Source organism: Aegilops tauschii, unplaced genomic scaffold, assembly GCF_002575655.3.
Source record: "Aegilops tauschii subsp. strangulata cultivar AL8/78 unplaced genomic scaffold, Aet v6.0 ptg000601l_obj, whole genome shotgun sequence".
Taxonomy (NCBI): Eukaryota; Viridiplantae; Streptophyta; class Magnoliopsida; order Poales; family Poaceae; genus Aegilops; species Aegilops tauschii.
In genome coordinates, this window is record NW_027332839.1 from 84,455 (window position 1) to 103,637 (window position 19,183).

Sequence of the window (19,183 nt, forward strand, 5' to 3'; positions counted from 1 at the left end):
CCAGAAAACGGAATGTACCTAGGGAACCCTATTGATCAGATCAGAGACTGAACCTAGTGATCTTTCTCCTGCTGGCAAGCATCGATACCTGTCTCCTAATGAATTGATCTTCTCTTGGGCTCTGATTCACACAATCGGAAAGCCCTTGCGATGTGGGTCACCCTTTTCCTCTATACATCTGTTCCGCAAAGGGGGCTTGCTATTCTCTGCAATTGAAGGTTGGGCCTACATATCTCTTATTTGTGTGGATCAACCATCCAACCTTTCTTCTTTCTTTCCATAAAAGCGTAGGTAGAATGCGTATAGTAATGGTAGAGCTGATGTATGGCTAAGCAGGGCTGATGGAGCTCTTGGAAAGAAGTCAGTATCCAGCTTATCCCTAGTCTAGCACTCTGCTGTGAAGTCAGAAACCCATTAACAAGCAAGGCTGTAGTGAACCTCTTCCTTAAGGGATTGTGGAATGCACACATCCCGGAATACAGTTGGGTGATCCATTAAGCTAAGCAAGAGCTATGAACAACCTAGTGACGCGGTGGCAAGCATCGATACGAGGAAGGTGATAGATCAGATACGATTTCCTTCATAGGATACTCTTTTTCCTTCGGATTGTGGAATGATAGGAAGGGCCTAATAGTAGTGATTTAGTGCGATGTGAGGTGCCCCGCGCGTGAGACTTTCTGAGGTTAAGAAAATAATAACAGGGCGGCTTTCTTAGACTCGGCTCTATAGCACTCTTTGAGTAAGTTCGTTAACGAGGTAGCAGTTCTACACGAATGAAAACAGACCTATCTTCTCTTTCTTGGGCGGGGCACCAAATTCATGTATCTTTACCAATTAACCAATTTCTTGACGCTGGGGTGGATCCTAAAGAGATACCACTTCCTCATGAATTTATCTTGAATCGGGACCTTTTGGCTCAACTTTATCCTAGTTTTGCCGAAGGAGCAACCCCTTTTTTCACTTTAAATTGGTCCAAATACGCAGAATTTCTGACTTTTCGCGGAGGACTAGATCCAGTAACCGGTGGTCTCTGGCTGACCGATATTGCGCACCATCATTTAGCTATTGCTATTCTTTTCCTAATCGCAGGTCATATGTATAGGACCAATTGGGGTATTGGCCATGGACTTAAAGATATTTTGGAGGCTCACAAGGGCCCATTTACAGGACAAGGCCATAAGGGTCTTTATGAAATCTTAACAACGTCATGGCATGCTCAATTATCTCTTAACCTAGCTATGCTAGGCTCTACAACCATTGTTGTAGCTCATCATATGTATTCTATGCCTCCCTATCCATACCTAGCTACTGACTATGGTACACAACTTTCCTTGTTCACACACCACATGTGGATTGGCGGATTTCTAATAGTCGGTGCTGCTGCACATGCAGCAATTTTTATGGTAAGAGACTATGATCCAACTACTCGATACAACGATCTATTAGATCGCGTCCTTAGACACCGCGATGCAATCATATCCCACCTTAACTGGGTATGTATATTTCTAGGTTTTCACAGTTTTGGCTTGTACATTCATAATGATACCATGAGTGCTTTAGGCCGTCCACAAGATATGTTTTCGGATACTGCCATACAATTACAACCTATCTTTGCTCAATGGGTACAAAATATCCATGCTACTGCGCCTGGCGTAACAGCTCCTGGTGCAACAACAAGTACTAGCTTAACGTGGGGAGGCGGCGAGTTAGTAGCAGTAGGTGGCAAAGTGGCTTTGTTACCTATTCCATTAGGAACCGCAGATTTTTGAGTCCATCACATTCATGCATTTACCATACATGTGACTGTATTAATACTTTTGAAAGGTGTTTTATTTGCTCGGAGTTCCCGTTTGATACCCGATAAAGCAAATCTAGGTTTTCGCTTTCCTTGCGATGGGCCTGGCCGAGGGGGAACATGTCAAGTATCCGCCTGGCATCGAACTCTATTTTCTGTATGTTAATGAAAGGTTTAGACTAAAGCGGGGTAGAGGAATTGGTCAACTCATCAGGCTCATGACCTGAAGACTGCAGGTTCGAATCCTGTCCCCGCCTAATCACGTGTACGATTCAATGAAATAGCTATTTGGAGTCCACTGATGATTTGCTAATTGTTTTATGATCCTTGACTAGCTATATAGACCCTAGGAACTTGCATGTGCTATTACTGCTGTATAAAGGAAAGGTGGCTCACGTTACCACTCTCCCCTATTCCTACAGGAAGGAAGAGTCCATCAAATGCAAGTCGCTACCAGTTTCCTATTTTGGATGAATACCATCGCACCATTTGACCTCGAAGTAACGAGTACTCAAGGAATCCTCTTGAATTCCAGTCATGATGATCAGGTACCCGGAGTACATCACCCTCATCAGGAAGAAAAGAGAGAGAAGTGGAGTAAAATGGATTCAAATGCCGCATTGCAAGTGAACAAAAGAAACCAGTGGAAATAGAAAGAGAATGAACAAGTGTATCAATTCATGAGTTAAGGAATACTATTGGGAAGATTGGGTGACTAATATCCTGAGAAAACGATCTCTTGCTTCCCTTGAAACATGCTGAGAGGACCATTTCGATTAGTGAGAAGCTCAGTTCATGGGTCATGACGACAGATCATATCGTGTACCAGTGCACTGTTCTTTATAGATCTATGTTCAGTGAACAAGAATGTAGTGAGGGGTGCTACTTTAGTGTTATTCCTAGACTGATGAAGTGAAGACTTTAGGCCTCGCTAATAGTGGACCAACTGAGAATGTTTGTTTCTCTTTTCTGTAGATATCTCAATATTCCTTGAAAGCCTTATGAATGGTGGCGAGGATGTGGAAGAGCTAGTCATATAGTCCTTTAAGCTTGATTCCTTTTATCGGTTAGCAAGGAGTTTGAAGCTTGAGTACTTTGAAGAGCATTTAAGAACAGCTCATAAGCAATTCCAAGTGGCAGAGATGACTCGAGGGACCTCGTCAGATAAGCATATCCTATGGTAAATGTGGTACCTGGTCCAGTCAACTTGGAAGTAGAAACTGACCACTAGTGGGTGTCAATTAAAAAGTCACTCTGTGGCTAACGCTTCTACTGCTATCGGCAGGGCTTAGTCTCTCGTGGTTCATTTCCACCGGAGAGCATCTGTTTGAATAATTAGCGTATATAGTTGATCACTCTAATGACAACGGATTCGATTCGCAAATTTCTCGTGATTGACCGAAGGAAAGGTTAGCGACTGCTCTCCCTACGGAATCTCCAGTAGAGCCATTGCATAGCTGGCAGACACGATGGGCTCAGGGTTTCGACTGCTGTTCATTCCGATCTTAGGTCTCGCTCAGCGAATTCAGAAGGGTTGGGTCCTTTGTCAATGACTTACTTTCCTAGTAGCAGAGATGCAAGAATAACTACTTTCTTCTGCTAGGCGTTTCTTTGTTGCCAGCTGAGAAATAATACTCGTTTTTATCGGATGAGGGGGAGTGTCTTTGTTTGTTCAACGTGCAGATCCGGGAGGAAGGGGCAGGACTTGTTGTTCGGGCAGTCTAGTTTTGTTTTTGTTTGGTGCCAGTGTCCCAGTGAAGGAAGTAGGGCTTGCTGTTCCAACAACCGCTCTCTTCTCTCTCCGCTCCCTGATGTCTTCTCTTTGTCTTCGGTATTTTTATTTTTGAGGATTCAGATTCACTCATAACTATAAGAAGAGTGTGGGATGGAGGAATGGATTACGGAAGGAGACAGATTCTATATAAAATGGATTAAGGTGGGTTTCGGAGATTATACTTAGTTCGTGGACATATTAGATACTACCTAATTTTCCTGATCTTCCGCCTAATAAAATAACGCAAAATAAAAAAAAGTAGTACCATGAGCAGCTTAGACAAGAATGGATTTGGGAATGACAAATAATAGTCGGCGAGAGCCGGAGGAATTGTTAAGTGAATGGGAGATAGATCGAGTGGGGCCTTGCAATAGCAGTAGATGCTACAGACGTGGTGTCATTATCAGCGATTCCTCAATCGATCAGAAGAAAGGGAATATAACCTGCCCCTCATTGTCCTTCAATCATGGTGCAATGAATATCGTAGATAGAGTGATTTCGATCTCATATAGCTAGCTTTCCTTTCAAAGTGAAACGATTTTCCTTTTACGTTGAGATATTTGAATTGGATTTTCTTTCACCACTACTATCGTAACGCACAGAAAACACTGACGTTTCCGCTCGCTTTCAACCACTGCCACTTTACCTGAGCACTGTGACGCAGTCGGTCAAGTATTGAGTTTCTGCTAGTATATCAAGGACTTATGAGAACTGAAAAGAAAAAAACGAAAAAAGGAATTCTCATAGTTCATTGAATTAAGGGAGGGCCATTCGTGGGGGGTTCGTGGAAGAGTTGGGTTCGATTCCCTTTATACGCGATGTGGCGAAAAAGACTGATTCAACGAAATATGCCATGCCAGCATTAAGATTTAAAACGTGTCGTCTACTTCCAGGAAATGTTCGGAACAGAGAACTTTCTCTAATCCAACGCCGTATTCTCCGAAGATTGAGGAACAAGAGGAGATCCATTAAAAGAAATCTTTCTCGGAGAGAAAATCTAAACAGTAACATCAAATCACAAACTACACGAAAGTTGTCTCTTTATTATGGGGATTTACCCATAAGGGAGATGCACAGAGGAAGAGAACGAACTTCATATATCCCTTTTTTACTCAATCAAGAAACAAGATCGGACGTGATTCCGGTTCGTCTCCATTTTAGTGACACTCTTCCTCAAGCAAGGCAGCCGATAAGTCATCGAAGGGTTTGTTTGAATAATGGACTGGTAACCATTACTCATTTGAAAGTTTCCCACGGTGATCTAATATCTTTTAAAGAAAATGACGCGAGAACCCGCGGTTTTGAAATAAGGAGATCTTTCTATATCGACATATCAGTTGGAAAAATCATAGGCAAATTCCTATCGGCCATATCAGTTGGAAAAAGAAGAGGCAAATTCCTACCGGCCAGAATCTGGAGAAGAACAAAAAAAGAATGGTTCCGCTTACTCACAACTCAGAGGGGATGCCGCTTACTACTCAAATCCAAGGAATTGCAAAAGTTGCGTTCTTATATGCAAGAAGAAGACTTTGAAAGAACAAAGAAGTTTGGATCCGCAAAAGTATGCTTAGGCAGTTCCTTCGCTGAGCACAACAGAATGAAGAGGAATTTGTTTCATTTCAAATACTTCTTCTTATTGAAAAGAGGGAAGGAGAAAAACCGAAATCTTCCTACTCGAACAATAAGTCCTTTTGTAGAAAAGTCTTCTTTATATAGTAATTCGACCTATTGCTCCGGATCCCCGTTTACTAGGAAGATAAGAATCAAAAGGATCGAACTACCTACTCATTATTCGGAGGTGAATCATAGAACACTAAAAGCTGTGGTATCTTATGGACCTAACATAGGTCACATCCCTCACGACATAAGATTGAAAGATCCAAACCTTCCTCTTCGGAGCGGAAACGGACGTGGCCAAAACATATAAAAAAAGATCGGCCTAGTCGCTCATAGGGACATATCTATCCGGATAGAGGATAGTCTAGATCAATTTTGAGAAAAATCTCTCTCTATATAGATAGGTATCTCTGTGGATAGAGATAAAGATAGGGATCCCTATAAATCGAAATATATGGAAAAAGTGCACTTTTTGACTACTACTACTATTTCTTAGACTTTTTCAAGGAAACATCGTTTTTTCGATTTTGACTGAATTGGTCGGAGCGTAGACGAGCAAGCAGAGCCCAGGAAAGAGGTCAGATCGTCATAGAGCAGTCGACTATAAGTATAAGACTGCTGGCCTGAGAGAAGGCAGTCTCTCTCGGGAAACATGGCCCAATTTCTCTTCTTTCTTTTCACACGGGCAACAATTGGGAATAAAACAGACCATGAACATGAGTTTAAAATGTAAAAAAAAGGGAAGAGTGCATTCTCCACTTTCTTATCTCGAAAATGCGTAATATAGTGATTTCATGTGTCTGTTTCTCTGAAAAGGTGGGTCGGCCCTTAGGGCAAACAGTAGTGCCAGGTTCCATTGTGGAACGGTCGTTTGCCGGTGACCTTTGTCCGCTGTAGTACGAGTGACTGGCGCATCGCATCCAATCTCTCATGTCAATGAGTCAGTTAGAAAACAGCTCCAAATGAATCAGTGATTTCCCCTTTATTTCCCTCGGAGCGCAAGGGGAAACAAGATTGAGAATGAATTAAAACACACCAAATGTTTCATTTTTCCTATTATCAGTGGTCAGCTCTGATACAAACCAGGGGAAAAAGAACCTGGAACGCCTTCTTTAAGGCGCTACTATTTCTAGCGGCATAGGTGCTTTCTCACAATACGAAAGATGTACATACGAGGACTACGATTCCTATTTAGAGATATTCCTACGAGCGATAGACGTAGTAAGGAAATTACGTACGCCAATAACAAATACGAATACGAATTACGCCTACGAGCCTACGCAATGGCATGTTTCGGCGTATAAAGCTAAGAACGAGAATAGCCTACTGCCTCCACTCGGAAAAGGCAAAGGTATCCAGTATAGGATATCGATGAACGGAGGACAAGGAAAGCAGGCAAGGTGAACCTCCTTTGCCAAAGCCCTTTTGAAATACCTTCTTTTTGAACCTTTAGAAAATACCTGCTAGCTATCCCTAGTTTTGTTTAACCAGCTTTCCCCCAAAAAGGGGAGATCCGCTGCTTACTGCTCACGGAAACATCCGACCTTATGGTCAAGTCGTCCGCCTATCTTTCTGATTTCATTCGTTTTCCGATCGCATAAAAAGTCATGAGATCAAAAAAGAAATGTGAGAATGTAGTTACAGATGTAAAAAAAGTCAATATCTCGTTCTCTTGTTCTTAAATCATGAATTGGATGATGTGCGTTTCATCAAGTATGAACATATTGCATTTTTTGCTATGCAATTTCAGTACCGGATCGACGTCCATTTATTTCTGTGTCCTCATCCGCGTGTATGTCTGTGTTAGATAGGCTCTGGAAGGCCTTACTTTACTAACAGGTAGGGCGCGTTACTTTTATTCTTTTTTTGCTGCTTACCCGCATGTTTAGATTATTTACTTGCCCTTTCACTTTTTCTTCGGCTGTCACCAACTTTGTTCAATGCTAGTCCCTAACCCATGAATAAGGGCTCCGCTGGCTACCGGGTTCAGAGAAGTTTGTAAGCTCTTTCTCTTTTTTCGTTTTTCGCCACCTCCTGTGTCTTTCCGTTTAAGGTCTTTAATTTTCGGCATTAGCTTCGTTAGAGAAAGCCATGCGTGAACTACAAAGCATGGGATCCTGAACACCACGAAAGAAAGCGTACTACTTTTCAATAAGGTCCGACTTCAGAGAGGAGAGACATGAACTTGTTTTAGGCGTAGAAAAGGCATACGGTATGAAAGATTGATTGAAAAGAGGTAGGGACTGGTCTCGCTGCTAAGGGAGAAGGAGACCTCTGTCGGAGCAAGCTAAAGAGCCCACTTTATATCGTCGATTTCAGGTAAGGCACTCGATCAAGCCTATACATCCGGGAATTTTGCTCCAAACCAAAGACGACTTGCTTTGCTGCATTTCTTGGGCCGGGGCTTTACTTGATTTTGGCGAAAGAAAGGCCATATGATCTACTTTCTGGTGCCGGTCCCTTCACAAAGATAGCCCCTTCTTGCTCTTATTCTTATTCTTATTCTTATTCGGTGGAATACAAGAGTTCTGAAGCTCCTTTCTTTCAAGTGAAAGTTGCCTATCTTTCTTGGTTCGGAATCCAATCCAGTTGAAAACAAACAATTGCCCGATGGCAAAGTCAGATGAAAGGCTAGGAGTGTAAACCACGTACGAGCGTGGCGCAGAAAGCGAAATGTTTTGCAGCGAGTCAAGCGTAATACGATCAAAAGGAAATGGGGTCGATGCTAAAACTCAAACAGTTCCCCAGAGGGGGCCCCGGGTTGAAAGAGCGAGCTACATTCTTTCATAGAAGACAGAAAATAAGAGGACTGATGCTTTCTTACTTCATCTTAATATAGGGATTATAGCATTGGAATTATGGAATTTGAATGGATTGAGTACATCAAGATGAAGAAATTAACGTAATAAGCGATATTCTCAAAAGATTCGGTCATGCCAGAAACCTCAGTGTGCATGGCACTAAAAAAGGGTACAAAGAACCTGAGATGCAAGTAATGGCTGAATAGCCGGGGAAACACTAAATAAAGACAAGTGTCATCCGGACTTACTTGATTGATTGAATCGAGAGATGGAAATGCCATTGAGAGATTAGAAGGGATAGAGAAAACGTCAGATAGAGGTCGTGCTTCTGCTCAGTCCAAAAGAACAATCTGAGTGAGGATAAGGTGGTTTATGTTAGGGTCCGAGAAAGCAACTTGACATGCCAATCCTAACAAGAATTCCACTCTTTCTGGTCATGTCAGAAACCACCTCTTGGAAAGCAGATCGAAAGCCAATCGTTTCAGAAGATGATGACCCTCTTGTGCTCCTACGTTCCTGCTAGTTGGTGGATGAAGAATAGGAGAGAGCTTGCTTGAGTAGAAGATAACCCGCGAGAAGGATGTTTTGTAGCGCTTTCTCATACAAAAGGAAAAGGCGTCACGACCGAAGATAAGGAAAGATCCCAGCTTTTCATTGCTCTGTCGCGCCACCCCTCCTCCCAGAGCCGGTTCTTATCCATAGATTTTTAAGCTAAAAGATACGGTATATATATCAATGAAAGCTGGCGCCTTTGGTTCTTGGTACGACTGGTACTTTTTCTCATTTATCGGTCTAGTTGGAAAAATTTCCCCTCAAAGATCAAGTTTTTCTTATATATTATGCTGCGCCCTTGCCCTTAACCTTCCTTTCTCTTCTATAAAAAGGCTGGACGTCAAATGTAACTGATGCTTATATTCTAAATATGACAAGCAAGAAACCTACTATTGCCGTAAACAAAAACCCAAACATTAGTAACTAACAGAGCTTTCCTATTCTAACTATTTCCCTATAAACCATGATTGATATACCAATCAAAAAAGACTTATGAAACTAAACTATTCTATTGATTTATGCCCGTGCTTCTTCTTCTGTTTTTGTACGCAGAAGGATGTCTAGGAGGAACAGATCACTGAGGTTAAGGATGAGAAGGTGAAAAGTGAAGATAGAGAATAGATGCCATGAACAAGTGTATCAATTCAAGAGTTAAGGAATACTATTGGGAAGATTGGGCATTGGGTTCATCTTGTTATTGACCATCCCTTTTCAACACATATCTTTTAGTATACGTCTTTTTTAGTTGCTTAAAGATTTCAGATATTGCTTTTTCTGTTATAGGAAGTGTTGCGTTCCCCTTTAGGGTGTTTGTCAGTGGCGTCACCCGATAGGGTGTGTGCCCGGAAGAGAGAAGAAAAACATGTTGCTTGCTATTTCTGGTTGAAGAGCTATTTTTGCCTATCGAACAGGAATTCCGAGGGATGTTTTTTGTTGTCGATTTGTAGCAATAGAAAGATAATGGAAGTGATTGAATAAGTTGGGTCATGAGAATGGAAGTTGGGTCATGTTGATACTAGATCCATGTCTTGATTATTCGACTTTTCCATTCCAATGCACAATACTATGCATTCCATTCCAAAGAGCGGTTTCGGTGGGTTGATACGATTTCCACTTTGACGGTCCTAAGTTGGCATTCTTTGCAGATAACTTCCATCTCGCCATAGACGAAAAGTACCCAATTTCATGCCAAGAGACCATGTAAGGGTTGTACGACCCATCCATATGATAAAAAGACTCACAAGCCTAAGAGCAATTCCTTCCTTCCCTATCATTAATTAAGGACTGGCTTGCTTCGAGAGAAAGGAAATCTGAATTCCATAGTCGTCTTCCTCACGAGCTGGAACAACTAAAGGTGTAGGTTGGAAACATACTTTTTTTCCGTTGGATTGTGCTCCAGAGAATGGAATAGTAACACGCGCTCCCGAGAGGCGGCATTAGTTTATGGTTCGAAAGCACGAGTCACTCCATCCAGCTATACTTGCATTGATATAGACGATTTGAGCCTTTGAATTTACTTACTACAAAACAAGCTATGTTCTCCTATATATTTCCTTGGGCTCGCTTTACAAAAGAAAAACAAACTACTCCTCTTGATGTGGTCAGAGCGAAGTACTAATAGGCACAGAAACAGCAGGAATATCTTTCATTCATTTCATCTGTATGGTATGACACGACCTCTTTTTGCTCCCCATTTCGTTGGAACTGAGGCCTCTGTCTACCGGCCCGAAAGGAGGGTCTCATGCTTGTAAACTAGCATATATCTTGCACAGAATGAACCTTCCTTCAGTCACAACGAGAAGCACTATCGGGGTCTGAACGAATAGAAAACACAATCAACACTTCATATCAAAGTCAACCAACGTTTATCATATAGAGCGGAATCTTCATTCTAATTTGATTAGCCAACCCTCCCTCGAGTCGTATGCTTTCTGATCACTCTCCTATGCTGGTTACTTTTCTTTCAAACGTTACGTCGTTGCAGGTCCTCGCCCTTCAGGTTGAAGGAGATGTGTACTCGACTTCCTTTAAGTAAGTGGTGGCCCATAATAGTAGAGATGTATAACAACAGTAGCTTAACCAAAGGGATAGACTTGAACTCTTCCACACCCCCTTGCCAGAGGTTTTAAGAGAACAACCTTTTGGGGATACCAATTCCACCCATTCGCAGCAAAGGAACTAGCACTTTCTTAAGCTTTCCACCGTTCTTGCTTATTCCCCTTACTTACCCAATGAAAGATATAGATTGGAAATTGGAAGATGGTCGTCCATAGTTATCTTGTTGAAAATACCCTCCCTTACTCATCAAAACGTTGGAAGCGACTTTAGATATCTTTTGGGAAGAGAGAATAACTATAGATGCTCGATATGCATATTGATCAATCGATCTCCGCGTCCTGCCAGTTCGCTAAGTAGACTCACTCTACCGAGGGGCAGAAGAAGATCAAGCCGATAAGGGGAAGCGCTGAGAAAAATCTCTCTCTTATCTAAATATAAGAGCACGCTTTATCTCTATGCACACAGAAAAAGGGGATCTTGTGATGATGGAAATGGTACGTATGTGGACCACTTTGGCTCCGCCCAAAAGCCCCTGAGCCGACTATCTCCTGGCACAGCCAAAGCATTTCCTCGCCCGAGGCCTGCTCAAAGCTAACTTGAATCCGAACAGCTTGCTGCTTCTCCGAAACCTTCACCAGCTTGTGTATCCTTGTAAGGTCGCGGACCCGGCGTAAGAACGAGAAACGTGAGTCTAGCATGACATAAACCCAAACCCCGGCACTTTTGATACTTCTCATCTCAGGACAAGTCACAGAAGAGGTAAGGCGCTATAGCCAGTGAAGGAACGGGAAAGAAGAATCAGTGGAATTGACCAATAATTTATACCATTACGACTTTGAATAATCGCTAATAGCTGACACCAATGGAATATTTTTGGACCCTAAGGCTCACGTTGACTCCGTCCTTTATTGAATAGCCAAGTCGTCGTGAGTAAGCGTACGATCCATCACACAAACGTCCCTAAACCTCAGTAAGCCTTTCTAGATGATGCATTTCCCTTCTTATCTATCGATGTATTCATCTGAGGCCACAGGCAGGTATATATCTACGAGTGGTTTATATAAAGGAGGGTCCTGATAAGAATGCTGTTCGGAAAAGGCGAAACAAGTTGTGTTGACTGAGGCTCAGAATACGTTCTTGCACCACTCCTTTCAAACACACATACCCTTTCTTCTCACAAATGTGAAATTCCGGAACTCTGTGTGTAATTGTTGCAACAACGATAGGGACTCTGCCGAGGGCTCCCCGGTAGGTTCTAGTCTCTCTTTATACTGCGACTGGAGCAAGGCGTAATGGGCTGTGTGGTATGTTGATCAAGGAGGTGCTGCATTGGCTGTAGCTGCAAGAGGTCTTGAGACAGAAATTATGCCATTATTGCTTCTTTCATTTAAAAGCTTGAGTCGGTTCTATCTAGCTAAGTTATTCAATAAAGTAGATCGAAGTGTGTGATGCTTGTGAGTTTGGCAACTACTATATACGATATTGATAACAATACTTGATACTTGATTTATGACTTCCTCTACCTAGACCCACACCTACTTTGAATTTAACTTAACGGAGCGGCGGATCCAATAAAAAGGGACTACATTCCAATCCTACTTACCAGAATAAATAGTTGTATGGCATTCGAACCCCACCTTCATGGTTGTATTCTAATTAGCTGGAAATGTATGACCTAAGCTTCTCAACAGGCATTCACTCAACAGAGCACTTAATGAGTTTTCTAATGGCTTGAAAGACTACTATGTTTCTTTTAAGCTTAGTTGCAAAAGAAAAGCAAAGGGGAATGCGGGTCCATTTCGTAACGCTTACGGTGATAAAGAAAAGTAACTCCCATCCGCGTGAGAGGCATCGCTACCGGGCCGGGCCTCGATTCCTTTCCTTGTCTCCATTCTGATTGATTCGCTTCTTCGCGCAAGCACTTGGTTCGCCCCTTACTATAACCATCCCACTCAATCTTTTACACCGATGTTTCGTACTCTCTCGACCAGGTCATCATAAGAAAATACTGCCAAATCTTTCCGAAATGAGAGAAGGAGGGAAGGCGCGCTACAACTAACTGCTGAAAAACGCAAGATTAGCGCTAAGAAGCAACCCTAGTTTAAGTACTAGCGTCCCACCCCAACGTTCTTGTACTTCAAAATACTCTCCCCCGCTTGCTGCTCGCCTCAGCCAGACGTGGCTTATGTAGTGGTCGGCATTCCTACGTGCTCCGACTGATCCCCACTGGAGATTATATGAGGGGTCTTGGAAACTGCCGTGACGCTTTGGTGACGAAGGTCACCGGGGTGACTATGGAAGGATTCCGTGGTAGTCTCTGACTCCCTCCAACTCAATCAATATCAAGAACATGTCGTGAGCATGGGGTTTGGTTAGGCTTGGTTGAGTTTGTAAGAAAAGATAGTAGGTTGAGGGGCTTCATTGATTAGTAAACCTACGGTGCTGGTAAGGTCGGGACCGTGGTCGTCCGTCTCCGCTTTGCCGGCCGATAAGATCACTGAGATTGACCAGCCAGCTGGGTAGGTTTGGCTATTCCTTTCTATTGAAAAGGAGTCAGCTGTCTGCGCGAGTCACCTTCCTTAGGCTCCGAGTCACCTTCTTCTAAGCTCCGCTGGACGACACGGCATTCTCGTTCTATAGGCCGGCCGTACTTGTGATGGTTCCCCAGGATCCAATAAATCCACTTAGGTCTACGTTGCCGCGATATTGTTCTATGGAAGCGGGTGGGCTGCTTTTTAGAAGTTCGGCCCGGTTTTTCATTAAAAAAATCAAAAAGGGGGGGAGGGATTGACCTTTCTAACGCATATTCTGTCGTACCGGCATGGCCCCACTGATTTGTTTTCGATCGGAGCATCAAGCAGCGCAACCCGGTTCTACTTGACTAAGCCCCGTGCTCGTCCAAGGAGGGAGTTTGCTTTACCCAACTCCCCTTTTTGATAACAAGGCAAAAACCTCCGACCCGACATTCATGAGTTTCGAATGAAGAATGAAGAGTGCCCTGCCCCTCTTTTTTTTCCCTAAATCTTGGATTTGGAAGTTGGTAAAGACCCACCCCTTGTTTAAGTCAGAATGAGTCCCCGAGACATTGGCTTCCGCCAACAGTGAACTATTAAGGATCGCATCCCGCGCATATTCTACATTATAGCCTGCAACTAATTCAGCTTCCGCTTCTGGGAGATCAGACGGAGCTCGATTAGTTTCTGCTAGACGAGGAATAAGGAACATAACCAATACGGGGAACAAGGGAATACCGGACCATATCTGCTTTTGCGCCATGACAATCTCACTCGAATTACAGGGACCTACACATATTAGTACAGTATACCGGGGTCCCCGGCCAGAACCACACGTGCAAGTTTCCCTGCATGTGGCTCGTCCGTGCTTTTATCCGAGGCGCTGCCTGCGACTCTGCATGGGAGAAGAGGGCTGAACTGCAAACTTTCGTGTTCAGAGCATTGCATTGTCTAAGGGAGTAGGGTGAGTAAGCTGCGCCTACCAAGCTAAGCTTTCGTCGAAAAGGCGTCACTGCTTCCTTTTCGGCGCCCGCCCTTTATTTAGATGTTGGGGCAAGGCAAGCCCAAGGAAAGTCTAGGTTGGCGCTCCATCTCGGCCGGCATCCTGCTCTCGAGAGGGTGTGGTCCTTGAGCGAACTAGTCATGTGCTGTGTTGCCCCAACGCAGGGGCATTTGGTGAGGAGCTACGGTCCGGTGGTTGACAAGCCACTGATCGGAGGCGACTGGACTGGAGTGCTTTCATCAAATGATGCATGTGGGCTGAGCCATTCCCATCCCAAGTGGTGGCCCGATTCGGCCTGGCCTGGTCGGAAAGAGATTCTAAATCTCGAATATGCGCACCGAGAATAGATATCTATGTTAGCTAGCGGGGGCGGGCTTTCCCCTGGTAGTCCCGCTGCGTCCTCTGACAGTCCGTCTCGTCTCATCTTTCTTTGGCTATACTTGTAGCCAGCCATATTAGCTCCACATTCCACCCTTTTGGATTTCTGACGAAAAAGGCAGTCATCAGTCGCCCCCTTTCCTATTTAGCTTTGCTTGCTGCCTATTATGAGAATAGGTCCCGGTTCAAGCGGCCCGCCTTTCATCATCATCTATACCAGCTGCCACGCACGATCCCATAGGAACGATTTCATCGCCCTAAGAAGCAGAACGCGCCATCACCTACAGCCCTTTCCTCTGCCGGGGACTTTCACGAAATGAAAACGGGCGGCATCATCGTATGCTCGACATTAGTTGCCCTGGTGTATATCCCGGAGTACTCCTATGGCCGATCTGTCACCCATACATGAAGGCCTTGGCCCCGTCCCGTGTGGAGAATGCCCCCCTTACGGCACGGCTTAGTCTGTTATTTTCTTTTGTCAGAGTGGATTCGGACCGCCACTTCTCTGAAAGCATGGTTCTTGCCTCCCTCTCTCCTCCCTCCTTGGAGCTCGTCCATTCGTTGGGTGATCCCTTGCTCTCACGTTCGAGTGTTTGCTCGTCGTTTAGGCCGGTGAGTTACATTTTTGCTCATTGCAGTCGCCTCCGGGGTTCTTCGCACCTGGGTAGTACCAGGACCCTTGTGCCCCGGACTGCACTGCCCGCCCTATGACCCAAAACTCAAAATGAGCCTTGCGACGAGACGCGGACATTCCTCATGCTGCGGTTCCCTCCGGTCCGTTCCCGGGTTGGGTTAGGGGAAGATCCGAGCGATTGCCTTCGCGGATCCAAACGTGCTCACAAGGCGCACAATAAGAATAAGACCAATAGAGACTTCATAAGGGACCATTTGAGCTGCAGATCGTAATGCTCCTAGAAAGGCATATTTCGAATATAGAGGACGTTCCCAACAATCCACGAGAATATCATACCCAACTATGAACCGTACGAGCACATCCTCTGTCACCCCCACCGCGCTTACGGCTCTATACCCCAACCCAACTTGCTCTGGCCCTGGGTCCTCCCGCATCTCTTCCTCGGTAAGCGGACCGTGGAAGCTGGGGAGTATCCGCTTGGGACTGATAGAAAACAGCATATCTTTTCCCTCCTGACCCCTATAAAAATCTAGTGGAAGTCCGGTCGCGTCGGAGACATCTTTATCTGATTTTGAGGCTTCGTCGTCCGGCTCCTCCAAAATTATGTTAGGATCGGCTGGCTCATCCTCATCATCCGAAAAGAAAACAGAGACAAAACAGATTTGTTTCAATGACATATCTAATCAGACTGAAATTGATGTCGAAGACACGATCATTCACATCAATTGAAGCAGGCAGGAAGGGCGCGGAAGCTACCGTTTAACGAATGCAATGCAAGCAAGGTAGCTTGCTTACTCTCCATCTAGCGTGCGTTGGCGGCAAGGAAGGAGGCATTGGAAAGACTAGACCATACACATTAATTAGTACAAGAAAGAGGCATTCGGGAAGCGACTAGTCGCTTCTGGCGAAGCTTAACAAAGGCCGACTACTACATAGAGACAACTACTACCAGTCATGAGCGATAGTGAAGCCGTCAGAGGCAGAAGCTGTCGCTTGACGGACGAAGCCGAGCCGATACGATAGGCGGGCGAAGTGAGCGAGACCAAGACGGGCCAGACGTGGAGTGGCGAAGGGGGCCTACTATACGTATACGTGATTAGTAAGCGGTTCAAGACATCGAACGAAAAATCAAGTGAACTAATGAACAGTGTGATTGATCAGACAAGTACCAAGGAGCAAGAAAACGTATGCGCTTTAGCAAGGGATGAGCGCGAAATCCGTTGCTTGTTCTTTCGGTAGCCTTCTTTCATTTCCGAATTTGCTTGCGAGCAGTCCTTGCATTAGTATGAGTTCGTTGACCGCGTAAGGGCGATCCATCTTGATGACGAATTCCACGATAACGAGAAATAGAAATTAATCGTTCGATGTCTGCTCGTTCTCCCCTCTTCAATTCCCAATGAACAACATGATCTTGAGCTATCATTTGTTCAATTTGGTCGATCTGATACTTAGTTAACTCATTCATCTTGATGTTCCCACTGATACCTAATCGATAACGAAGCTGAATGGCTTTTTTCGGTCCAATTCCATCCATTTTTGTTGAGGCAATTCTGACTTGTTCATCGGGAAGTGATCTAGCTCCTGAGATATATGACATTCTTTATCCTTATCTTTTCCTGGTCTTCTCGGCTGGAATCTACAATCTACACCTCTCCAAACACAAACGCAATATCTTGAGTACCCGGAACCATGTTCAGTGCTGCAAAAGCGCAGCTGTAGCCCCCTAGAATCTTCGGCTCCTCGTTTTTATTCAATTATGAAATGACTCATTTTGATGGAGATTTGTAGCATCATTCAAGTAAATACAAATTGAGATCGTAGAAACATGAGCTTGTGATATAGCTACACCTAATTCCAGACCGGTTAATGCTAGAACTATAAATAAGGGACCAAGATCTCCTATGAAATAGAAAATATTATTCAGAAATAGCATAGTCCAAGCAAACCCACTTAAAATCTTTACTAAACTATGACCGGCCATCATATTAGCAAATAAACGTATTCCTAAGCTTAATGCACGAAAACAATAAGAGATTAGCTCAAGGAGTACTAAGAAAGGTGCTAACGGCAGTGGGACTCCCGCAGGTAATAAGAAGCTAAAAAAATGAAGCCCATGTCTTTGAAATCCAACGATCGTAATGCCTATAAAAATGGAAAATGAAAGAGCCAAAGTAATGAGAAAATGACTTGTCACTGTGAAGCTAAAGGGTATCATACCCTGGGGATTACGAAATAACGAAAAAGTAAAAGTGACCGAGATGCGAGGGAAAAACTTTTGTTTCACATTTCCGGAAAGACCACCTATTTGTTCGTTTACCAGGTTCAGCACGAAATCATAAATAAGCTCGACCAAGGATTGCCATGCATTTGGCACTGACTTTCCACCTCCCTTTTTCGTAACAACAAAAAACAGAAAAACGACCAAAACGACAGTGAGCAGCATATACAAGACTGCATTTGTAAATGTAAAATAAAAGTTGCCCACATGAAGATCAATTATTGGGTAAATGGCAAATTGATCCAATGGGTTTTCCAAAAAAAGCTGATTCGGAGCACTTACAGCGCTACCCGGCGGGGAGTCTTCGGCCCTCCATATTTCGTTATAAAAATTAACAAAGCCCGTGTTCCAAGTTAAGCTTTCGCGCCCCTTGAAATGTAAATCTACGAAAGTATCCTTTAGATCCTTAAAAGAATCCACGCCCAGAAACTGGTTACAAAACCAGGTAACATCGTATGCAGGTGGCAAAACCAAATTTGCCTGCCGCATGTATGATTCTACCATTTTTGTGATTTCAAAAAGCAAAGCCTGTGTATTTCCGGGCGCAATTCCATACATTTTTAAAAGGAGGTCCCTGTCTTTCGAGGTAGGTGCCTCCACCCCTTCCAAAAGCCGGTTCACAAGCTGCGGATCCAACGCAGGTTGGGAAAAATCAAAAATAAAAGAATGGACGTGAGAGACGCTTTGTACTGTTTGTGTTATTAAATCGAATTTGTTCATCTCCAGGTAACTCCATCTTTTTCAGCTCTGCTCGCTCACTTTTGAAAGGAAAGGAGACTGATCTTGACGTCGGCGTTGGTTTTTCCAACGAAACGAAGAAGTTTTGGATTGAGATTTCACATAAGCATTGCACAATGATCCGCATTAGGCGGGGAGCAGCAATGATACCGCCGGCCAGGAATAAGTACTTATCCCTCTTATACTTAAGAAAAGAGAATAGAAGTGGTTCCTTTTCTTTCTATACGAAATTCGACGATTTCGTTTGTGTTCATGTTGGCATAGGAGAACTACTAACTTCCGCCATCTGCATTAGTTACGTTAGCGTAGGTAGGCGGTTCTCATGCCAAAGGGGAAGATCTCGCTCAGCCAAGTGCACAACCTGAGTAAGTACACTTATCGAGGAGTGATAGGGCAGCAGAGTTTGAGGCAAAAAAAAGATTTGGGTGGCTATGGGTGATATGGGGAATCTAACAATTAATTGACAATGATTTCACCGTGATGTGCATTGGTAGCTTCAAGACGAAGGCATTTTCCATATGTAAGCCACAATTTCAGTATCTTATTCTTCTGAACCAGGAAAAGCGTTCTGGTAAGGAGGATGAAAGAAGAGTACGAAAAAGGAAGTCAAAAGTAGTAGTCTTTAACAAGGCTTTCCTTCATCAGCGTAAATATCTAAAGTAGAGGCTTTGGTATAAACATAAATCCCATAATAGAGGGATCGATCATCACATTCTGCTTTGTTAAGAAAGAAGGATAACCTAGATAGATAAAGGTGGAATGGACTACGTGCAATCCCATCCATGGAAATATTTTATTTACTGTATAAATATGTATGATGTGCTGCTAGGAAATCCGCCATCGCTTGCCCTCTAATGGCCTTCTGCGGCGCATACACAATGTCGAACTCAGTAAGGATGATGGCCCCATCTTGCCAATCTTCCTGTAAGCATTGGTCTTGTCATGAGATATTTAAGTGGGTGAACTTTGGAGATGAGGGTGACCCGATGTGCTATCATGTAGTGCCGTAGCTTCTTGACAGCGAACACCAGTGCAAGGCAAT

General features: G+C 43.8%; 2 protein-coding genes and 1 non-coding gene across 3 annotated transcripts in view; 2 read left to right on the top strand and 1 right to left on the bottom strand.

The window, feature by feature from the left end:
* LOC120962910 (ATP synthase subunit a) overlaps positions 1–18,123 on the bottom strand; it is a 41,972-nt gene extending 23,849 nt beyond the window's left edge. The window contains exon 1 of the mRNA XM_040387052.3: positions 1–18,123. This exon is cut by the window's left edge and continues 23,849 nt beyond it. Coding sequence (XP_040242986.1) covers positions 16,876–18,123 — 1,248 coding nt within the window. The 3' untranslated portion in view covers positions 1–16,875.
* TRNAM-CAU (transfer RNA methionine (anticodon CAU)) lies at positions 1,979–2,052 on the top strand. Its single transcript has one exon. It is a non-coding gene; the product is annotated as a tRNA-Met (tRNA).
* LOC123495100 (small ribosomal subunit protein uS4m-like) lies at positions 4,423–6,852 on the top strand. The gene has a single exon (XM_073506247.1). The coding sequence runs from the start codon at positions 4,423–4,425 to the stop codon at positions 5,494–5,496; it is 1,074 nt and encodes a 357-aa protein (XP_073362348.1). The 3' UTR covers positions 5,497–6,852.
* Positions 18,124–19,183: the final 1,060 nt, after the last annotated feature.